This window comes from Sceloporus undulatus, chromosome 1 (assembly GCF_019175285.1).
Source record: "Sceloporus undulatus isolate JIND9_A2432 ecotype Alabama chromosome 1, SceUnd_v1.1, whole genome shotgun sequence".
NCBI lineage: Eukaryota > Metazoa > Chordata > Lepidosauria > Squamata > Phrynosomatidae > Sceloporus > Sceloporus undulatus.
In genome coordinates this window covers 344,930,641-344,953,334 of record NC_056522.1, presented here as the reverse complement: position 1 = coordinate 344,953,334, position 22,694 = coordinate 344,930,641, and the positions used below count along the sequence as shown (strand labels likewise).

The 22,694-nt window shown below is 39.4% G+C and overlaps 1 protein-coding gene across 12 annotated transcripts in view; it reads left to right on the top strand.

Annotated features, from left to right (window-relative positions):
• CEP128 (centrosomal protein 128) overlaps positions 1-22,694 on the top strand; it is a 288,826-nt gene that overhangs the window by 118,602 nt on the left and 147,530 nt on the right. For all 12 annotated transcript variants that reach the window (XR_006101452.1, XR_006101450.1, XR_006101451.1 and 9 more), the window contains 3 exons: positions 6-182; positions 4,280-4,339; positions 9,697-9,889. Coding sequence is in view for 8 of the 12 variants with exons in the window: in XM_042445851.1 (XP_042301785.1) it covers positions 6-182; positions 4,280-4,339; positions 9,697-9,889 (430 nt within the window). In the remaining 4 variants the exon portion in view is untranslated. The remainder of the gene's footprint in view (positions 1-5; positions 183-4,279; positions 4,340-9,696; positions 9,890-22,694) is intronic.

Below are 22,694 nucleotides of genomic sequence, written 5' to 3'. Positions count from 1 at the left end.
TTCAGCATAAAAGGCTAAATAGTGAAGATGATCACCTCAGAAGGGTAGAGGAAGACAGATTACAGCTTCATGATCAACTACGAAGTCTTCAAAATGAAAAAGAATCCATCCTCTCTATGATAGGAAGCGAAATTGATGCAGCTTGTGAAGTCCTTTCTCGGGATTCGGTGGAGAAATACACAGTAATTATGAATTCTTAGACTCCCTTGAATTTTACTGCTATTTATTTAACTAATGAAATGAATACATAATGTTTCCTATTTATTTATTACATTTATGTATAGTCCAGTGTATGTAGCTTTCTGGTTAGATGACAAAATATAATGAGCTGGTGTTTGGTTCCAGGACCACCCATGGATATCAAAATCCATGGATAAGTTCATTAAATACAATGGCATATAAAAGTAGTGTCCCTTATAGAAAATGGCAAAATCAAGGTTTGTTTTTCAAAATTTATAGTTTTAAAACATATTTTCAAGCTGTGGATGATTGAATCTGTGTATGGAGCAAACAATGGATACAGAATCAATGGACACAGAGGGTGAGTGTACACATAAATCTATGAGAATAATAAACATAACAAAGAACTGAAAGAAATTAAAACAGCCATGGACTAAAGCTAAAGTTAATCCAGCATCAGAGTGCAGGAACAGTTCAGGGATTTTAAAATGGAGCATATATTTAAATAAATAAATAAGAGAAAATATGATAGATGGGAGACTAAAAAGCCTGGGAGAATAAAAAGTCTTCATCTTGGATAGAAGAGACCACAGTGTAAGTGCCAACTATGCTTAACAGGAGAGGACATTCCTATGGCAACATTACTGGAAATGCTTTCTCCCTACAACCATCTTCCTCACCTTATTTTGAAAGGGTACTTGGAGAAGGGCTTCAAAAGATGGCCTTTTCATTTATGTCAGTCACTTTATGCATGGCTGTTTGTTGAGCTTGTGTATCATACAAGTCTTTCTTGTGTCTTGCATGTGGTACAAGTTTTTCCCATCATCATCTGAAAAATGGAACTATCCATTTTATACCTTCATACCAATAATTTCTTGTTAGCATCTTTGTTGGGTGGTAATCCCTGCCTTCATAGATCTTTTTCATTAAACAAACAAACAAGCAAGCAAACAGTGGATCTGGTTCGGGTAATAAAACCAGGTCAGAGCTCTGTGGATATACTGTACTTGCAGCTGTACTGTTTCAAGGCTCACTCAGCAGTGGTGAGGAAAGCCAGCCAAAATAAGCTCTGAGCAGACTACTTCTCTAGTGCTTAATTGTTTGATGGCCTGTGGCCTTTTCCTCCTGGTCACCACCATCTAGAAGTTGTTATACCAACATACTACACCAACAAATTTCAGCCTAAGGCTGCAGGTCATGGGTTGCATGGTTGCATACCATGAAAAAATATCCTTCTGTGTACTTAACTAGCCTATAAAGAAGATTATGATAGCGTTCTTTTTCCTGAGATCTAGTTTTCTATATATAGGAAACTTATTTTGTAATTGAGCAATCATGTAATTCTTCAGATTACAGTATATAGTAATAGAGTTCAGAAATGGTTTGCCATCTCATTTATTCTATTTGGTTAAAACGTGCCACCATCAGAAGCTGTTTCAAGTTAGTTATGTTTCCTTGGAAAGAATAGCTTCCTATTTTTCCAGAACAGTGTGATATAACCTCTAAGATTTCAGCCTTTAATCATTTAGTCATTTTCCTTGATAAATAGTATTTAATCCTGAAATATAGTAAGCACGATCTGTTTCTGTGTGTGTAGTCTCCTTTTATTTCATGTGATACATTAAAAAAAATCTCCTGCATTTCTAATCCTTTAGTCACATATAAGATAGTCTGCTACTTTGGCAAAAAATGAAGATAATATTTAAAATTTATTTTTTAATATTGATGTTTAATTGAATTTCACCTCAAAGGAAAATAACAATATGCTTTAAATGATAAATTGAAAGTATGTAAGTTTTTCTTCTTCTTGTAACTCATGTATTGAGTAGTATTTTAAATAGCTGAAGCTTCTCAACAAAACATGAAAGTTCTTTAAAAAAACCAGCTTTTCCAAAAGGTTTTTCCCTAAAGATTTTGAAAATAATTTAAAAACTATTTTCTTCAAATTCCACCTAGAATAGTAACAGAGACTATTGTGTGTGCAGTTTCATTCTCTGCTGTTCTCAATAGTCATTTTAATTTTATGAACCAGGAGATCAACTTGTAATGTTTTAATATCCAAAAAACAGATTAGATGAATGTAGAAGACTGCTTTATTCTAAAGAGATTCTACCTCTACAAACAAGCTAGGCCTTTTGATAACTGCCCATTGGGTGCTTAAGGCCACTACTCACATTCTTTATAATTTACTGGACACTGGTGTTATGAACTATGTAATTGCAAAACTAGTTGCAATAAGCTGATTTACCTAGAAAGCTCTGTGAATTATATCTATCTATTTTTCACACTCTTTGGAAATTAAGGAGTAGTTCTGGGCCCATTGCATCTCCATATACAACAATTAGAGCAATAAGCAGTGTCCCAAAGAAAAGTGGGATTATAAATAAATATCCATAATATATAAATAAGACTAACACGGGCATATGTCAGCGTTGATCCTCTGCTTTAAATTTTTAAGCCACACTGTGTTGATACTTGTAAGGAATTTTGATACAGTAGTCTTTGGAAAATAAAGCAAGAGTGTTTTGTGAAATAATTAATATTGGGGAAATAGTATGAAAGTAAAATAGTATGAAAGTAAAATTTAAAAAGTTAGATGCAATACACAAATGGGCTATATACAAGAGATGAACAAATGAATGATGCATGGAATGAAGAACTATATGAAGATGAACCCCAAACCCTAGAGAGTGAGGTGGAAGCTGTAATAGCAGATATTGGGAAGAATAAATCACCAAGTACAGTTCCAGTTGAACTACTACAGTCCACATAGACAGAATCAACTCTAGTGCTAAGTAAAATATGCCAACATATATGAGAAACAAAATGATGACCAACATACTGGGAATGCTCACTGAAAATACATACAACTGAACACTAAAGTTAGAATCACCCAAGCCATTGTTTTCCCTATCCCCATATATGGATATAAGAGTTGTACAGTGAAGAAAATGGATAAGAAGAAAATAAACTTATTTGAGATGTGGTGTTGAAGAGTGCTCAGGATACCATGGAAAGACAAAAAGAGAAACACATGAGTCCTTCAACAGATGAAGCCTGAACTCTCCCTGGAAGCCAAGATTATCAAATTGTGGCTGTTGTAATTTGGCCACATTATGAGGATGCATGAATTATTGGAAAAGACAATAATGCTAGGAAAGGTAGAAGTTGGTAGAAAAAGAGGAAGACCATGCATCAGATGGATAGACTCAATCAAGGAGATAATGGGCCTGAATTTACAGGACCTAAGCAGAACAGTTGAGGACGGGAGATGTCTCATCCACAAGGTTGTCATGAGTTGGGTTGACTTGAGAAATGTTAGCATCAATAAGTATCAAAGTTAGAATTTCATTGCTGTGGGTTAATGAAATTGGAAAGGTAATGTTTTAAGTATGTTTAGGGATAAGATGGAAAATTTATGTTTCTATAACCCCTTATCTGTAAAAATTGACTTGAAGTTCACCTTTTTGTAGTGCATAGTCCTCTCCAAGGCACACTCAGTAGTCTGCTTCCCTGGAAACATATTTGGAAGGTTTACATTCCCATTTTACCTGCATTTAGGGAAGCAGCACTGCTTCTGTGTGAGGTTCTGTGCAGGTGCAATTGGCTGCAACTGGCACCATTTTCTTCTTCAAATCTGTTTTGTTGCTACAATTAGTGACACTATCATGTTAATGTTACTAAGGGTAAACAAAACTAGTACAGTGTAAGGGCAGTGCCTCTTGAATTGGCAATGTCTGCAGTCTAAATTGCATTCATTTGTTCTCAGTCACATTGTGAAATAAAATTTGATTACAGTTACTAGGGAGAAGATATAATGTTGGGTGTCATTCAGACATGCACAGCCCCTTTGGCTCCTAGTTTTGAGCTAAAAATATTTGCTGAGCAATATGAATCAAACAAATTATAAAATTAATAATAGGCATTCTAATGAAATGTTTGTGGCTCCTAGTTTTGAGATAAAAATATTTGCTGGGCAATGAGAATCAAAGAAAATTTTTCAATTAATAATAGGCATTCTAATGAAATGTTTGTCTTGCATATAATGTATAGTTGCACTTTCATTTATTAATTTATTTACTTTTAAAATTTCTTTTAGGCAATTTCACTTACGCCTGGGGTACAGAATGACCCTCATCGCTGGTTAGCAGAAACAAAGGTAAATAGACTATTTTTAAAAAAGATTTCTGTTAATCATTGCTTGCAAAAAGCCTGGCTCCTGTTGGTAGTTCTATAGAAGACTTATTGAATCAACTGTGGAATGGTGAGTGAAGTAATTCCTGTTGATTTAGTGGGCCTACCCTAAGTGGGATTACCAAAAGGAATGAGGCCAAAATCACCAGAGTATAAAAGCAATGGATAGTAGTCATCATTACTGGAGTACACCTGCACCAGTACAGTATTTCTACTTTCCATGTTTAACTCCAATCCATCCACTTACAAACTCAACCCAAAATCACAGTTGCAGGCTTTAATTTCGACCCAACCACTGTTGTGGAAGTACTTGTGAAGATATAATGCTGCAATACAGTCAGCTCTAAAAATGAAAATATTAAGTTTTTGGGAGGAATGGATCTATTCCCAGCATATTCCACATTTTGGGGACTGAGCAGCACATGGCTCCACTGAGAGTTTTGATCCTGCCTCTCCTATTTTGCTTCTGAAGTTTGAATTTCATTAACTTGGAATTCATGTTCTCTTGGAAACATTGAATACACTGTGCTTGTCAGGTTTGCTTTTTTTTTTTTTGAGCATGACTGATGATTAGTAATTTCTAACCATTACTTTTTTACTTTATAGACATCCCTATCATATATCTTTTAATACTAATAAGTTTCTCATGATCTGAACAACTTTTTCTACTTCATATGACAAGACTTATCTTCATAGTATATTGAGGTCACAGTGCGGGGAGAAAAGTTGACCAACCGACTTGGGTGAAATTGCATTTGTTTGCCAACAAGACTGCTCTGGATTTATTTATGGGCTGGTTTTGTAATGTGCATGGACCAAGAATAGATATCTCTATAAATAGTGGAGATAAGAGATTGAATGGGAAAACAAGGGCTATAGAGGAAACAGACACACTATTCAGATTGCTAAAATCCTAGGCAAGTATCAAGAAGACCTTTCAGAGAGCATGTAGTAATTGATTCATAAATCTGTCACTTGAGTCCTTTTTAGTTAATAGTAGGTGAGTCTTGAAATGAAGGGCCTTTAGAAATACTGTAGTTCTTCACATTTGCACCCAAAACACAAACAGCCTTAATAATTGGTTTGCAAGAAATACGGCTTTTGCTGCCAGTTCTCTCATCGCCTGAGTTGTTTTCATTTACAGATGGACATTTTAAAGAGCTCAAGAGACTGTGTCTGAGATTTAGAGGCTGTGTGGTGAGCTTTGCAAGCATAGTGAAGTTCCTGAGGTATCTGGCTCCTTGTATCCCTGCAGTTCTCTTCAGTTAAGGTTACACAGTTGTAACTGATTGGGCATGGAGCAGGAAAGGACACGAAAGTTGTTGGTGAATGTGTGAAAAGAGTAAAATAGTCTCTGGTATTGTTTGTTGTTCTTATTCTTCTTTTTTACTGCCAAGCCATCTTTGACTGAAAGAGCCCTGTTCAGATCTTGCAGACTCAAAAACTGTGGCTTCCTTGATTATCCATCTGTAATGGAGTCTTCCTCCTTTCCTACTGCTTTTAAATTTGGACTGTATTGTCCTGTATGAAACTGCCTGTTTTTTGAAATCTTCTAGGGAGGTCCTTCTCTCTATCTAACCACCTTGGCAGGTACATCAGCTCTATTTGAACTTTTTATAAATGATGATGGTGGTGGTGATGATGATGATGATGATAAGTATAAATATAAGAGCTGGAAAACAAATTCTTGGCCTTTATTTGAGTTATCTTTTCACGCATGTAGATTGAGTTAATGAAGAATTTGTGGATATTTTAGTGGAATGATGATCTGTACCATCTGTACTTGTGTCTCTTCTTGCCACTTTACATGGGCTTTGTAGATAAACACCCATGAAATAGCTACTCACTGGGTACTCTTTGAGGACAGCTGGAAAGCACACAGGAAGGCCATGTAAATCTTATGATACATGGGATGCTTTGATTGAGGGTTCCTGCATGGCGGGGTTGGACTGGATGGCCCTTCTGGTCTCTTCCAATTCTACGTTTCTATGATTCTACGATGTTTCAGTGTTAAACTGTTGGTGGTGTGCTAAATAGAAATTTAATTGTTTCAGTTGTCAATGTATATTTCTTTCCTCATAAGTTATTAGATGTCTACTTTTACACTTTTCCTGATATAGTTTCTGTGTCACAGCCATCAAACTGTATCATAGCTTTCTGTGGGTTTTACATGTAATCTCCCACTTACATTTGAAAGTAATACAGTCTCACCCTTTTATTAAGTGGTCCTGATGGCTGGATTCTGAATTATGGAGTGAAACCTCACCCACTTGTGCTGAGAGCCAAACAGCTGTTTTATTTATTTTTTCACACTTACATTCTGTTTGCTTGTTCTCACACCTTTGAATGCCAGATCCCCACAGTGTATGAAATTGGTTTGTGAAAGTGCACCCAGTTTCAAAAGCAGTTTGCTTTGTTTTAAAAATGGCCTATTTGAGAAATGCATGACTGTGGTGTATTTGAGTGTTCAGAATTGCATGTGGTTTTTGGTAACATAGTATATGTAACCTTTCACTACTTGTGGTGAATTCAGATGCGTGGTGAGTTCAGTTCCTAACAGAATTTATGCAAAATGGTCCCACTGAGAGCCAAGAGAAAAGACATTAGCATTTCTGAGAACACTAAAATTTGTAGAAATTTGAAAAACTTGAGGGAGAAATTTCTACCTCAACCTCAAACCAGCCATGAGAGCACAGGAGGAAATTGTGCATCCATTCAGATGTTGGACTGCAGCTCCCTGCATCCCTGCCCAACATATTTAGTGATAAAGATTTCACCAACATCTAAGGGTTTTGTGGTTCCTATCTCTGTATAAGCTAACTGAGTTTACTTGATGAACATAAAATGTTGGAGAGATCGGTGTTACCTGCTCCTCTTCAGAACTCCTCATTGTGCATTCAGTTCAAGCTCTGAAATGGAGCTAGCATGGAGGCAAATTGTGGCAGGGGACTTTGGTGTGTGCTTCTCTGCTCCCTGATTTAAGTCCTAACCAATTCGTTCCAATGTCTGATTGGGGCTGCTGACTTGAAATATATGGGACTTATTCTTATGTAGGGAAATATGAGGAAAAAGTCTTCTTTCATAAGGTAACAATTTCAAAATATGATTGCCACAGCTGAAATCACTTAAACACAATAAAATATTTGTGGAGTCTTCCTTTCCTTTCCTTTCCTTTCCTTTCCTTTATTTGAAAAACATAATTCTTAAAACTGCTAGTATTGGGACCATATGCCAACTTCATTCCAGTACAAAGTAAGTACTTTTTCATAAACAATTACTGATAATCTCCATTTGGGCATGCTACCCCTTCCCCTTGCTATTTTGATAGTCATCATAGGCAAATGCTGACTTATAACTTATAATGATTGAGCTAGAACCATTTTAAATGCAACAGTCTTTTCACCTTTATTATGATGTCCAGGACTGTAAAAGTTTGCCAGTGGAAACATGCAACTACTTGTACAAAGAAAAGAACAGAACCCCTAAATAGCCTACCTGCTGTTAGAAGAGTGTTGGAGAGGAACCATTGTAGAATTCCACAGATTTTCGTTCTGCTTCCATTCAAGAAATGTGGCAGATGTCAGGAAGGTGGAGAAGTTTTCCTTATTAACTATTCCTTCCCAAAAATTTTACTGATGGTATATAGCAAGGGTGAGTGGGCACTCCCCGGGGATTAGAAGGCCATTTCAGGCCTTTTTGAATCTTAGTAAAATGTATTATTGCCATTCTGGGACCTGGAAGTCACTGCCAGATGATTAAGAAGCTATTTTCTGCTGTTTTGAAGGAGAAGGAATTAAGAAATATCCTAGTAATGTGATATTATTATTGCACATAGTGAAATGATGTTGTCTCAGTTTTTAACCTGCATGCAACCTCAGATCTTCTATTAATTAAGACTTTAAAAGGTGAAAGATAGTATGTGGTGCTAGCTGCCCTAGTTATTTCTTCTTCTTTGAAAAGTACAATAAATATGCCATCACACAGGCAAGGGGATACATCTTGAGCTAAACCCATAAAAGATATCAGCATATGGAAACATTATCTACAGTGCGAGTCAGCAAGAATTCCAGGTCAGATTTTACATGTTCTCATGTGGTATCCTAGCATGAGCTCCAAAACAGCATTGCTGTAAGTGGAAGATGCCTTCTAACTGCAGAAGGGCACTTCTGGATCCTACCCAAGGTATTTGGAAATGGCTTTTGGAAGTCTAGAGATGACTATCTTTCATAGGGAAATATTTCCTTTGGAGACAAGAGCCTTTTTTTCTGTCATACTTTGAAGCTAATGTCTGTGTTCAGTAATAGATTTAATAGATCACTGGTTTTCTCTGATGACATTCAGAGCTGTTCTTTCTCTATTTTTCATATGGGATGTGAAACCTATTCATTTGACAAAGACTTTGCTCTTTTATTTTTTGTCTGTCTTCCTCTTTGTTTATGGACTTGTTTGCTCTTTTAATCACTTTGCAGGTTTTTATTAAGCATTTCAGTTTAAATATAATTTACTGAATCGGTCTTGAGCTTTGGAAAGGCAAAGTGCAAGTATCCTGAAATGGTGATTGGTTCTGTCAAAGCTGACAGGATTCACTGCTTTTTGATGGAATGGAAGTAGAACAGGAGGATTGCCAAATGCAGGATTTATCTATGCACAGTGCTCTGCTGCACACAGAAGAGAACTGAGAATAACAATAAAGTGAAGAAATAAAAATTAAAAGAATGAAAAAGAACTAAGAGAGGTTTACCAAGTTTATGAGATCTCCACCAAATTTAGTTGTAATTTAATACTTTGAAATTTCTTGATGGTTTTGGAACCTGACAAGAAAGAGTAATTGGTTTAATTTGGTTGCAATCATTTTGGTAAATTTCATTTGGTTTCATGTTGTCAACCTTTCTTTTCATGAGAGGATTGTGTGTGAACAGCAGGGAGAATACTGACAGGAGAACTAGAGCCTTTAGAGGTCCGGTTTGCATCCGTGTAACTGACATTCTGCTGCCACATAAAACATGGGGGGCTTAGAGACAGAAATATCATGAATGCTTGTCTGTGTTTTTTTAATCATATGTTTTGTTTGTTTAATTGGATGTTTATGTATTTAAGTGTTTGTATGTTGATAACATAAAATTAAAAAAATTAAATAAACTGATTTTATTGTACAGTATCCCGCGATCATATGTTACAGGACAAAATATAATTTTTTCAGTCCAGTAAATAAAACTTGTCTTGTTTTTCCCCCCAACCAAGCTTTCCTGTTAAACTGCTGTTGGCAATAACTATAATAATAGTCTTTTCCTGTAAGCTTTATGCCAATCTCTTTTCTTCTAGACTAAACTCCGATGGTTATGTGAAGAAGTGAAGGAGAGAGAGAGCAAGGAAAAGAAGCTTCGGCATCAATTGCTTCAGAGCCGAGAGCAGTTGAAACAACTGACCTTGAGCAAAGAGATGGAACACCAAAATCTCATTGGACAAATAGAAAAGCAGGAACAACTCCTCAAAGAAGTTTACCAAGAGAAGAAAGGTGTGTTTATTAGGCCACCTTACTAGCTAAATGGTTTTAATTTTTCTTGTCATCCTAATCGTGATTTATCTTCTATGCAGTCAAGATTCCAATTCTTCAGCTTAAGGAAGCACAGTAAATTATCAGAAACAGAGGTGCTTCTGAAATTCACAGTGGCATTCATATGTTCATCCCTTACTTTCAGCAATGCATAGTCCTGATGTCATTACTCTAAGGCTTTGCAATTGGCAGGTGTTGATACGGATCAGGAATGGCACAGTGCTGTGATGTCAGAACACAAGATAGATTCCAAACTCTGTGAAATGACCAAGGTTGCCATTTTCATCATCAGTCCTTTTTTGTGGTAGTGCAAGTAGCAGTACTGTTTTGCCAAGTGCCATATTTCCATACATTAAAATACTTGAGCTACAGAGAATTTGTAAAACTGTAAAAAGCAGAGTGAATGGTTTTTCCAATTTGAAAAGTCAAGGGTATACAGGGACCTAGAATGAGGCAGAAATCAGGCAAGGATAGAAGACATCATTTTAAGAAGCTTGTTCCTTTTGAGCTCATTGTACCAATTAACAAAAAGTCTGTCATTTATCCTTACTTTAATAACTATTTTCCTTTCTTGAATAATGTAAAATAATGGTATATACTGCTGCTAACCCACTCATCATGTAGAACACAAAAAACAAAATAGAAGATGTTAGAAGATAGCTTGCAATCTCTTTATGACATCTAATGATGTCTAATTATGGGAGTTATCTGTAAATGGTACCTCTTTGCCAAACCTTATTAAATTTCTCCAGAAAACAAACCACAACAACAACAGAAAAGTGATGAGCAATATACTGGGTGAAAAGGTGAGCCTTAGAATTTACTACAGATCATTTTTAGAACTGAAACAAAGATGGGCATCTTGTTACCTAAATGCATTGATTTTAAAGCACTGTGTGTTATCAACACCTTGTTTTTCTGGAGGCTTTTAAAATACCGTTTTGTTTCCTATATTCTAAGTTTTGTGCTTTCTATATTGGCATACAAATATTACAGAAATGTTCCCATGGGATCTTGTTACTTCTCTCAGTACTGTTTCAAGTTATTTTTGCTTATTTTTCCATTTTCTTTTTTATTCCATAACCATATTTTTAGCAAACATACCTCCCCCTAGGTTGGGTTTTTAAATAGCCTTTACATATTTAATGTGTCTGAAGAGCACTTCCCGTATTGCATGAGTCGGATGTATATCAAAGAGATTTTAATTGAAAACATGTGTTCTTCACATTCCCACATTACATTTTTCAGGTGTGCAAATAGATGTATTATTCATGTGCACTCAGTGAGGGATTTAGATAGCCTGAAGGCCAAACCATATGTTATGATAAATGTACAGCTGCTATCCCAAACAGCCACTGTGCATCTACATTTGTTCCTAGATGCCTAAATACCTCAAAGGCACCAAATCCTGTCTGATCCTGGAAGCTGGGCAGAGTCAGCTCTGGTTATTACTTGGATGGGAGACCGCCAGTGAATATCATGTGCTGTAGGCTATATTTCAGAAGAAAGAACTGGTAAAACTACCTCTTGAGTATTCCTTGCCTAGGAAATTTCTGTGAAATTCATGGGGTTGACTTAAGTCGACAAGTGACTTGAAGGCACATACACATACATACATTCTAGAGGGGCACTTAGGGGGCAATTAATTAATGTGGAGTTCCTTCAGAAAATTACCATTACTTGTCTAGTCTCCCTCTTATCTTGCCTGATGTGAGGTAGTGAAAGACTACAAGATACTGATCTCATACTGTGAGAGGATGATACTCATTTTTTGCACCACTGCCATCAGCTGTCAGTGGCTGTAAAAGTGAGATCTGCAACAAAACATTACAGTGCAAGGTGCTGCTGTGGATGGTTTCAGCTATTCCATTCTATTTCTTGTCCTCTTAGTTTTCCTCCCCCTCTCCAACCATACCTGGACAACAGAGGAAAATGTGTCCTCATTAGGTTACTTGGTAGTTTGTTTGGTTTTCCTAAAGTCAGTTTTGTGGTTCTGCAAATGTGTGGATTCCCATAAGAATGTTGATGCGTATAAATGGTGCTATTCTGGCTTCCTAAAGACACTCAGAACATTTAAACCATTATTATTTATTTTGTGCACTGAGCTTCAGGCATTGTATTGTGTTCCTGTTCGCTTATCCTTACTACAACCTTGAGATAGGCCAGGCCGAAAGAGTTCAACTGGTCCAAGATCACCAGCAAATTACATCTTTCAATGGCAATCTGGATCTCCCAAATTCAACTCCAGCTCTCTAGCCGCTACTCCACATTGGCTCTCTCATAGCTACCCATATTTATTTATTGGTGTGATTAACAAACAATGGCCTGTTACAGACAGGCCAAAATAAAGCTGCTTCAAGTCACTTTGGAGGTATGGTATTTCAATGATGCATGAGTCCTAAGAGTCCAAAAGTTGCACCAAAGCTGCACTCCAGTCCTTAGGACTGGAGCGTGGCTTTGGTGTGGCTTTTGGACTCTTAGGACACATGCATCATTGAAATATCATACCTCCAAAGTGACTCGAAGCTGCATTATTTTGGCCTGTCTGTAACAGGCCAATACTTTATAAATATATTAACAAATTGGTTTGCCTTATTTAGTTGCTCAAGATAAAAGTGAGTTGCATCCAAGGTGGAAATTTAGAACACTGATGGTGTATGTATTATGGATCTGTGTGCTAGGCTGAGCCCATGCAATATTACGATTTTAAGTCTGTAGATCCAGAAATTCCTTCTTATATCTGAAATACCTAAAAGAGATGACAGCTCAGTTTCAAATACACGCAGATCAGGGGGGCTGTGATGTTCTGGGTTAAAATGTCTAGCTGTTGGTTGCGCAAACTAGATAGATAGATAGATAGATAGATAGAGACACAAACATAGATGTCTTGTATAAAACTATCTCTTTCTCCCATTCCCTCTTCTAATCTCTATCTACATACTCATACATGCTTTTTATGTACCATATATGTTCAAATATAAGTTGACCTCATATATACATCGAAGGCAGGTTTTGGGGCCAAAATAGTGGATTTTGATATGGTCCATGGCTAAGTCAAGAGTAAAACTTACAGGCTTTAAATAAAGATGTAAATGACAAAGCAAGGGAAAATAATGCCAAAGAACTTAGATAATTCAGGCAGGCATAACTGTTTGTGCTCATCCTAAAGCTCAGATGTATGAGGAGGGAGCTACAGTAAATAATGGCTGTGCAATGTGTAGAGGAGGTGACTGGGCACAGGCAGGGCTAATTTTAACTGATTTTAATGCAGAAAAACTGCCAAACATACACAGATGTCTCATTGTCCCTTTACTAATGCATTGATAAGTGGTATAGAAATGTACTTGCTATTGGTATTTTACGTTATTCATGTATGTAATTTATGTACTATACTTTATAATTCTTTAAAGTAAAATACAATCTGCATAAAAACAAACTGCAAATGATTAGGTTTTTGTGGGTTTTTTGGGCTATATGGACTGATGTTTCTCCAGCATCTGTGACTGGCATCTTCAGACAGCAGACTTCACAAATGGTAAATGATTGTTTTGTGGAACATTCAACTCAATTTACATCTCAGATCCATCACCTGCTTTTAAAAGATACTTTTAAACTATTTGAGAAACCTTTATTTCCATGTTAAGAGTGGAAAAATATTAATGTATATCTGCTCTGTGTATAATATTAGACAGGAAATGGTTTTCCAGGTCATTGAAAAACATGAAAAGAATTTTGGAGAAAGAAATAGTTATGCCTGCTGTCAACTTGTTGGAATACAACTGCAGTTAATTTTACAACTATGCATATATTGGGAAGACAAAGTAAAGCGGGAAAAGAGATGGTGCCAACAATAATGAAGTCTCTGTGTTAGTATTTTCAGGTGCTTTAATTTCATTTTTCCTCCCCTTCCCAGTCAAATTTATCTTTCAAGAGTCTCATTTTCTCAGTGGCAACGGTTGGATTTTCTTTTCCCTTCTCCTTTGGATGTTTTCCCCTCACAAACTGATACTGTAAAACATTTTGCTGCTAGAAAAAAAGGTAATTCGATCTGGGGTGTTTGTACACATCTCTGTAAATCTTTTAAGACTTCCTGAAAACCAAGTCTTTCAGATTTTCTTAGGCTGAAGACAGACAATAGCTTTGAGAGAGATGAAAGTGTGCTGCTTGCTACAATGTTGATGCACATTCTCTTTGCCTGTCTCTCTCTTCTGATCAAACAGACTTTACAGGTTTTAGTAACAGTACAAGGATTTGAAAAATCTGTTTACAGAACATGACAGTGGAATGAGTGTTCACACCACAAGTAACAAGAGCCTTTTCTGAATAATGTTTTTTCCTTTTTCCTTAGGGTTTCATCTCTCCCAATCTTTTGTATTTTACATTCACCATAATCAAATGACTAAGAACAAACTAATTCCCATCAACAGTTGTTACTGTTATTTTCCCCCCATAATATATGGTTTCAGGAGTAACTTAAAAGTGATATTTAATAACATGATTTGGTAAACAAACAACTAAAATCATAGACAAGTCTGGTTCAAATGACTGTTTTCATATTTTCTTGCATGGATGTCCAGGCCATTTTTTGAAGTGATGGGGGGAGATATAACTTTCCTTTTGTTTTTGTCTTTTTAAAAAAATTTTTTTTTTAATTTTATTTATTATTACAAAACAACTGATTACAAAAAGTAAAAAAAAAAACAAATTAAAAATATTTTCAACATATACTTCTTATACATTCTTTTCTTCTCTATTCTATTGTTGACTTCCTTAGGCAGACATCCAAAGTCCCTTAATATGTGTCTGTTATTTACTTACTAACTCTCAGTGTAGTACTTCTTAATGCCCATCAAATCTTATCCTAGATGATAAAAGTATCCAGATTAAATACTATACTATGAAAAAATTCTATCTATCCAGTTGCTACTATCTTATATAACCATATAACTTCTTTTTCAGAGTTCAAATGAGTTACATTCTTTTTTCTCTCTTTGTATGTAATTCTTCCATGGAGTCCAAACCTCATAATATTTATCTAATGTATCTTTACTTAATAATATCGTTAATTTCTGCATTTCACAAATTTCCATCGTCTTGAGTCTCCATTTGTCCAATGATGGGGTTTCTTTATTCTTCCAAAATTTTGCAAATACCAACCTTGCCGCCACTGTAAGGAAAAAAATAAGTTTATCTTGATTTATATCCAAGTTTAAATTATCTGAAATGTTTAAAAGATACAGTCTAGGGTCCATTCCTCCTTTAAAATCAATTATCTTCTTAATTTCTTTATGTATATTTTTCCAAAAGCCTTCTGCTTTTTTGCATTTCCACCAGCAATGTATATATGTACCCACATTTGATTTACATTTCTAACATGTATGGTTTCTATTTTTGAACATTTTAGCTAATTTATAAGGAGTTAAGTGCCACCTATACATCATTTTGTAGAGATTTTCTTTTAAGAGCACACATGGTGTATATTTTACCCTAACTTGCCATAATTTTTCCCATGAATCTAACTGAATCTGAGCCTCTAAGTCTTTTGCCCATTTTATCATATACTCTTTAATTGTTTCTTTTTCCAAATCAAACCTCCTAATTAAATTATATAATTTCGATATTTGCTTTCTGGGGTCTTTCAGTATTTTTTCCAATTCTACTTCCATGGGGCCAATTCCCTTTTCTTTTAAGGCAAAGACTTATATGAAATTTCAAATATATAAGTAAGGTACATTTTATCTACCTGTTTGGCAGTTCTCATTTTAATTGTCAAATTCTCATAAGGCCTATTCATAGTGTAAGATTTTGAATACCTAGACCTAATCATGTATATGGGAAGTTCTGTTCTTTTCTTCCAATTATAAAAGTGAGTACTGTTGTCCATAATTGTAGTTCTTTGCTTCTTCTATTTTTATAGCTGTCTCATTTCAATTTCATAATTATAGACTACCCAAAACATTAGCCATTCATTTTTTTTTCTTTTACAGCAGAACCTGATGTGCAATAAAGACAATTAGTTTTGTTTGGCTTTTGTTCTTGACTTTCTTAAATTCTATAAGGGAGGAGAAATATTTGTATAATGCATGGATCTTCTGAGCATATTCTTTTAATCTTTAAATCTTCCCTAGCTGGACTCAGAATCCTTGAAGTGTAATTGTCAATTAGTTTCATATTAATTTAAAAATGTAAAAAAGTGAGATTAAAAAGCAAATCTCCTAAATTGAGCAATCTTTTAAAGCAATTCTAAAAAAGAAAACATCAATGAAATGAAATGAAAACAGTAAATATTCACTTGATAATAGAAATGAAAAGCCCATGGCCTTTGATTTGCACTAATTCATTAATTGGATTACTGTAGACAGCCTTCCATACAAGAAGATTTATATAATTCTGTGACATAGTTTTGCTGTTTACCTTCATCTACAGAATTAAAGAATGAAATCATTTACAGATCCTTATATTTCAACCACAGATGTTTGCTTTGTTGTATGCCTATCAAAATGATGGCAGGGTAACTTCTGTGCATAGAAAATACAATTTCTGGCCTGTGCAGATACAAGATTCTAGATCCATTATACAATGATCAAGAGAGTGTCATGGATTTACACATTCCTTCTTTCCCTTTTTCTCTCCTGCAACTTCCTCTCCCTTTAATGGTTTAATTAAACTGTAGAGGTCATTATATGTCTTCATTATTGCTAACCATGCTCATTATAAGCAGGATTTTCAAATCTACTGTATTACAAACGCTGGCTTCACAGTATGGTTATGAGGACTAACATCTTTAGCATTAGCCAGATAACAGCATGCTCATTTATGTACCTTCAAGTTGCCTGTTGACTTAGATCTCATGAATATCATAGGCAAGATATACTAAGGTGGCTTTGCCAGTTCCTTCCTCTGAAATATAGCCTACAGCACCTAGTATTTTTGATAATATCCCATCCAAGTACTACCCAGGGCTGACCAAGATCAATTTAGCTTCCAAGATCAATTTAGAAAAGTAAAGTTTAGAAAGGAGGGCAGAATTGTTGAATCAGGTGGGAGGAGAAAAGAGGATGCAGTATACTTCAGACTTTTTGACCTTAAAGAAAACAGGAACGTAACCACTGAAAAATACCAATTGAGCAGTCATTTTGTGAGCCTTCATTTTTAAAATGAATTTGAAAGACTCAGATAATTAATGGAACTTTTGTTGTATTGCAATCATTGTAATTTCTAAACAGCAAAATAGTTACAGGTACCTGTGTTTTCTATGATAACCTCTTGCAGTGTCATGGATATGAGCTATTTTGTACAAAATAATTATTTCCAAAACATTCATCTAGGAAACATGGAAATCTAAACTGCCCTGGGATGTTCTTTTAGTTTAGGTTATACTGTACATGGTAATTTTGAAAAACACTATGTAAAGTTAATGTCAGCATTGCTGTTCTTTACATTTGCAATCAAAATAGGAAATAATTTTGATTAGTAAGAATGGCCACATCTCAAAAGAATAAAGAAGGGAAAAGAAAAGAAAATGTACATGCAGATTAAAACAATGTAACTTATTTTAAACATCTAGATACTTACGGGATATCTTTATGGGTGTGTTTTTGCCTCTGTCTTCCCTCCAAATGAAACAGTGTTCAACCTGGTAAAAAATGGAATAAACGATTCAGTGAGGAAGGGGTAATCCAAGATCAGTGAACAGACTCCACCTTGGGTCCTGCATAAAGAGAAAGGTGGGATATAAATCAAATCAAATACTGTAAATAAATAGACTCCAGGGCCAGATGGAATATACAAAAGGACTTGCAGATGTGATCTTGTAATCCTGTCCATAAAATCTCAGAATTCTTGAACAAATGAGATCTCTGCAGACTGGAAGTGAGCAAATGTTGTCCCTTTTTTCAAAAAGAGGGGTAAAATGGATCTGGACAGCTACTGACCTGATATGGATATCAAGAAAGGATCTTATTAGTTATTGAACAGTTGCTCTTTGAACACTTTCCTATTCTCTGTTTTTCTTTTCATTGTTGTATCCTTTTATCTATTTTAGATTGTAAACAGTTACGTTTAGACTTGCCTTAGCAGGATTTTTCTGTGTGGCTGGTTGAGTACTGCCTCACTGTTTGGTGTGTACTTTAGAGCCTGTTCAGGCAGTCTCCTGACTCACTTTAGTGCCTAACATAGATTTCAGCACAAAGAACATAGCACCATATTTAAAACATTGCAGAGGCACTCTGTCAGGAGTGCGTTGACTGTATATTCTTGCATGACAGGGGTTTGGTTTTGATTGCCCTTGTGGTCTCTTCCAGTTCTAGGATTCAACGATTTCAGAGTTCACTGCTACTTCATGTGGTGACTGCCACAAACTTGGTTCCCTACAAGGGAATTAAACACATTCATAAAGAATAAAAATACCAGTGGCTGATTATCATGATAACTCTATGCTGTATCTGGGATCAGTTGCTGGGTGCCAGTTACTGAAGGGACAGCTCTCATGTCCTGATTTGCAGCCTTCTGTAGAAAAAGAAGGGCTTTCCCACTATGGAAAGCAGAATGTTTGGTTTGATAGTTTTTGTCCTAATTCGAGAGGGGCCTTATTATGTTGTGGAAGTGCTTCTGTGTGTACATAATTGGGAATTGAATTGGGGCATCTGATATAACCAGGCTCTTAGTTGTGGTCTCTTCAACTCACAAATGGGGTTATTCTGCACCTTGGAAACCCCTAGACCTAATTTGCATTTTTTGTGGAAACCCTCTACAGTGCATACACCAGTGTACTTCTTGTCCAAATCCTTTTGTATGTTAAATTCTGGAAGTGTTGTGGTGTTTCACTTGAACTGTGCCATCTGAAATATCCAAGTTGTTCTTCCTAATTAGAAGATAACCAGCAGTTTGGCTATTGACCTAGGCTTAGTTATAGCAATTCCTTACCCTTTACCCCTTTACTTTCTAGTTGCCATGTTGGTTGGTTTGTCAGCTTTAATCATTCTTTCGCCTCACGGGAGGAGAATTGGCAGTGTAATAATAAATAATAAATAATCAGATAATAATAATAAGCAGGATTATTTAAGACCAGCTATTCCGCAATGATATAGCGTGTACAAGTAAAAAAATTGCAAACAACAATACAAAAAATGTGCAAGGCCCTCTCTCCCTCCCCCCCCTCAAGATGGAGTGGTTGGAGGAGGGCTCTTTGTCTGCCAGGGCCAGGCCTCTCTCTCAAATGGGGGGAGAGGCCGCCCTCAGGCAGAGAGGGTGGTGGAGGAGGGCTCTTTGTCTTCCGGCAGCCAGGCCTCTCGCCCCCTCGAAGATTGGTGTGTTTTGGAAGGAGGCTCTTTGTCTTCCGCAGGTCCAGGCCTCGTCTCTCCCCTCAAGATGGTGTTGGAGGAGGGCTCTTTGTCTTCGCAGGCCAGGCCGCTCTCCCCACGCAGAGTGGTGGTTTGGAAGGAGGGGCTCTTTGTCTTCCAGGCCAGGCCTCGCTCCCTCTCACCCCACCCTCAGAGGATGGTGGGGTTGGTAGGAGGGCTCTTTGGTCTTCCAGGACAGGCCTCTTCGCCCCCCCTCAGAGATGGTGTTGGTTGGAGGAGGCTCTTTGTCTTCCAGGGCCATGGACTCCTCTCCAACCCTCGAGATGGGTGGTTGGAGGAGGGCTCTTTGTCTAGGTCCCAGGCCTGGCTCTCAAAGCCCCCTCAATAGGTGGTGGGTGAAGGGAGGGCTCTGTTGTCTTCCAGTCCAGGCCTCTTCCCCCTCAAGAATGGTGGTTGGAGGGAGGCTCTTGAGGCATGTCCCAGGAGGGGAGGAGGGAGGGCCGAGGGAAAGGCCTCTCTCCCCTCGAAGATGGTGGTTGGGAAGGAGGGACTCTTTGTCTTCACAGGCCCATGGCCTCTCTCACCACTCGAAGATGGTGGTTGGAGGAGGCGCTGTTGCTTCCAGGCCGAGCCTCTCTCCACCTCAAGGATGGTAGGTTGGAAGGGAGGGCTCTTGTGTTTTTCCCAGGCCAGGACCTCTCTCACCCATCGGAGATGGTGGTTGGAGGAGGGACTTCAATTTTGCTCTTTCCCAGGCACAGGACCTCTCCTCATCTCCCCCTCAAGATGGAGGGGTTGTGGAGGAGGGCCTTTGTGTCTTCCAGGACCAGTGCCTCTCTCCCACCTCAAGAGAGGGTTGTGAGGGAGGGCTCTTTGGTCTTCCATCGCAGGCAACCAGGCCCCTCCTCCCCCTCAGAGATGGTGGTTGGAGGAGGAGCTCTTTGTCCTTCAGGGACAGGCCTCTCTCCCCTACAAGATGGGTGGATGTTGGAGGAGTGCTCTTTTGTCCTTCCAGGCCAGGCCATCTCCCCCCCTCAAGAGGATGGAGTTGGGAGAGAGGCTTCGTTTTGTTCTTACACCAGGCAAGGACAGTCTACTCCCCACTCGAAGATGGTGGGTTGAGGAGGGCTCTTTGTCTAGGAGGTCACCAAAAGAGGAGGTGGAGGGGCGAAGGAAGGTAACATAAAGAGGGGCGGAGGGGTGCAGCAGGCCAGGTCAAAGATGGTGGTTGGAGGAGGGCTCATTTGTACTTCCAAGGCCAGGCCATACTACCCCCTCTAGAGATGGGGGGAGTTGGAGGGAGGGCTCTTGTGTTTTCCAGGCCAGCGCATACTCCTCACCCCTCGAGAATGGAGGTGGAGAGGGCTCTATTGCTTCAGGCAGTGCCAGTCCTCTCGCCCCCTCGAGAGATGGGGTTAGGAGGGAGGGCGCTTTGGCTTCCAGGCCAGGCACCTCAGCGTCACCCCTCAAGATGGTGGTTGGAGGAGGGCTCTTTGTAGCCTTACCCAGGCTGAGCCTCTCTCAACCCCTCAAGATGGGGTAGGGTTGGAGGAGGGCTCTTTGTCTCCAGGCCGGGAGCCTCTCTCCACCTCAAATTATATGGAGGTTGGAGGAGGGCTCTTTGTTTTTTCACAGGCCGGCATCCTCTCCCGATCTCTCCCCCTCGGATGGGGGGATGAGGAGGGCTCTTTGTCTTCCAGGCCAGGCCTCTCTCCCCCCTCGAGATGGGGTTGGAGGAGGGCCTCCTTTGTCTAGTCCAGGACCTGGCCTCTCTCCCCCCTAAGAAGGTAAGGGTTGAGGAGGGCTCTTTGCTTCACAGGCCATGGGCCTCTCGCCCCCTCAAGATGGTGGGTTGAGGAGGGGCTCTTTGTCTTCCAGGCCTAGGACATCTCTCCCCTCAAAGATGGTGGTTGGAGGAGGGCTCTTTGTTTTTCTTCCTTCCAGGCCAGGACCTCGCTCCCCCTCGAGATGGATGGTTGGGAAGGAGGGCTATCTCTTTGGTTTCCAGGAGTTCCAAGCCAGGCCTCTCTCCCCCTCGAGATGGTGATTGGAGGAGGGCCTCTATTGTCTTTCCAGGGCCAGAGGCCTTCTCACCACGAGATGGTGGTTGGAGGAGTGGGCTCGTTGGTCTTCACGGAGCCTGGCCCTCTCTCCCCCTCAAGATGGGTGGTGGGAGGAGGGCTCTTGGTCTATCAGGCCAGGACCTCGCTCCCCCCTCAAGATGGTGGTTGTGGAGGAGGGCTCTTTGTCTTCCAGGCCTGGCAATCTCTCCCCCCGTCAAAATGGGGTGTGGAGGAGGGCTCTTTTTCTTCACGGCCAGGCCCTACTCTCCCCCTCAAGGATGGTGGTTGGAGGAGGGTCTCTTTTTCTTCCGAGCCAGGCCTCTCTCCCCTCGAGGATTGTGGTTGGAGGAGGGCTCTTTTGTCTTCCAGGCCAGGCCTCTCTCCTACTCCCCCTCGAAGATGGTGGTTGGAGGAGGGCTCTTTGCTTCCAGGCCAGGCCGCCTCCCCCTCGAGATGGGTGGGTTGGAGGAGGGCTCTTTGTCGTCCGCAGGCCTGGCCTCTCGTCTCTCCCCCCCTCAGATGGGGGTTGGGAAGGAGGGCTCTTTGTCTTCCAGGCCGGCCTCTCTCTCTCTCCCCCTCAAAATGGTGGTTGGAGGGGGTCTCAGTTTTTCTTCCAGGGGCATGGGAATCTCTCCCCCGTCAAGAATGGTGGTTGGAGGAGGGCTCTTTTTCTTCCAGGCCTAGGTCATCTGCTCCCCCTCAAGATGTGGGGTTGGATGGAGGGCTCGTTGTGTCTTCCAGGCCAGGCCTCTCTCCCCCTCAATAATTGTGTTTGTGGTTGGAGGAGAGCTCTTTGTCCCTTCCAGCAAGGCTCTCCCTTCACCCCTCGAGAGGTGGTTTGGATGAGGGGCTCTTTGTCGTCCAGTCCAGGCCTCTCTCCCCCCTCAAGATGGTGGTTGGAGGAGGGCTCTTTTTTTCTCCAGGCGGCCCTCTCTCCCCTCAGATGGTGGTTGGAGGAGTGCTCTTTGTCTTCCCCGGCCGGGCCTCTCTCCCCATCAAGATGGTGTTGGAGGAAGGGCTCTTTGTCTCCAGGGCCGGCCTCTCTTATCCCCCTCAAGATGGTGGTTGATGAGGGCTCTTGTCTTTCAGGCCGGCCTCTCTCCCCCCTCTAGATGGAGGTGGAGGAGTCTCTTGTTCTTTCCAGGCCAGCCTCCTCCTCGCCCGCTCAATATGGTGTGTGGAGGAGAGCTCTGTTCTTCCAGGCCTGGCCTTCTCTCCCCCTCAATCATGGTGGTTGGAGGGAGGGCAAAAATAAAAAAAAAAGAAGAAAAAAAAAAGATTTTTCTATCAGAAGGAGGAGCACTGGAGAGCCGAGTCGAGGGGAGGAGAGGGGGAGAGGGGCAAAAGAAAAAGAGAAAAGAAAAAGAGAGAGAAAAAAAAAAAAAAAAGAAAGAAAAAAAG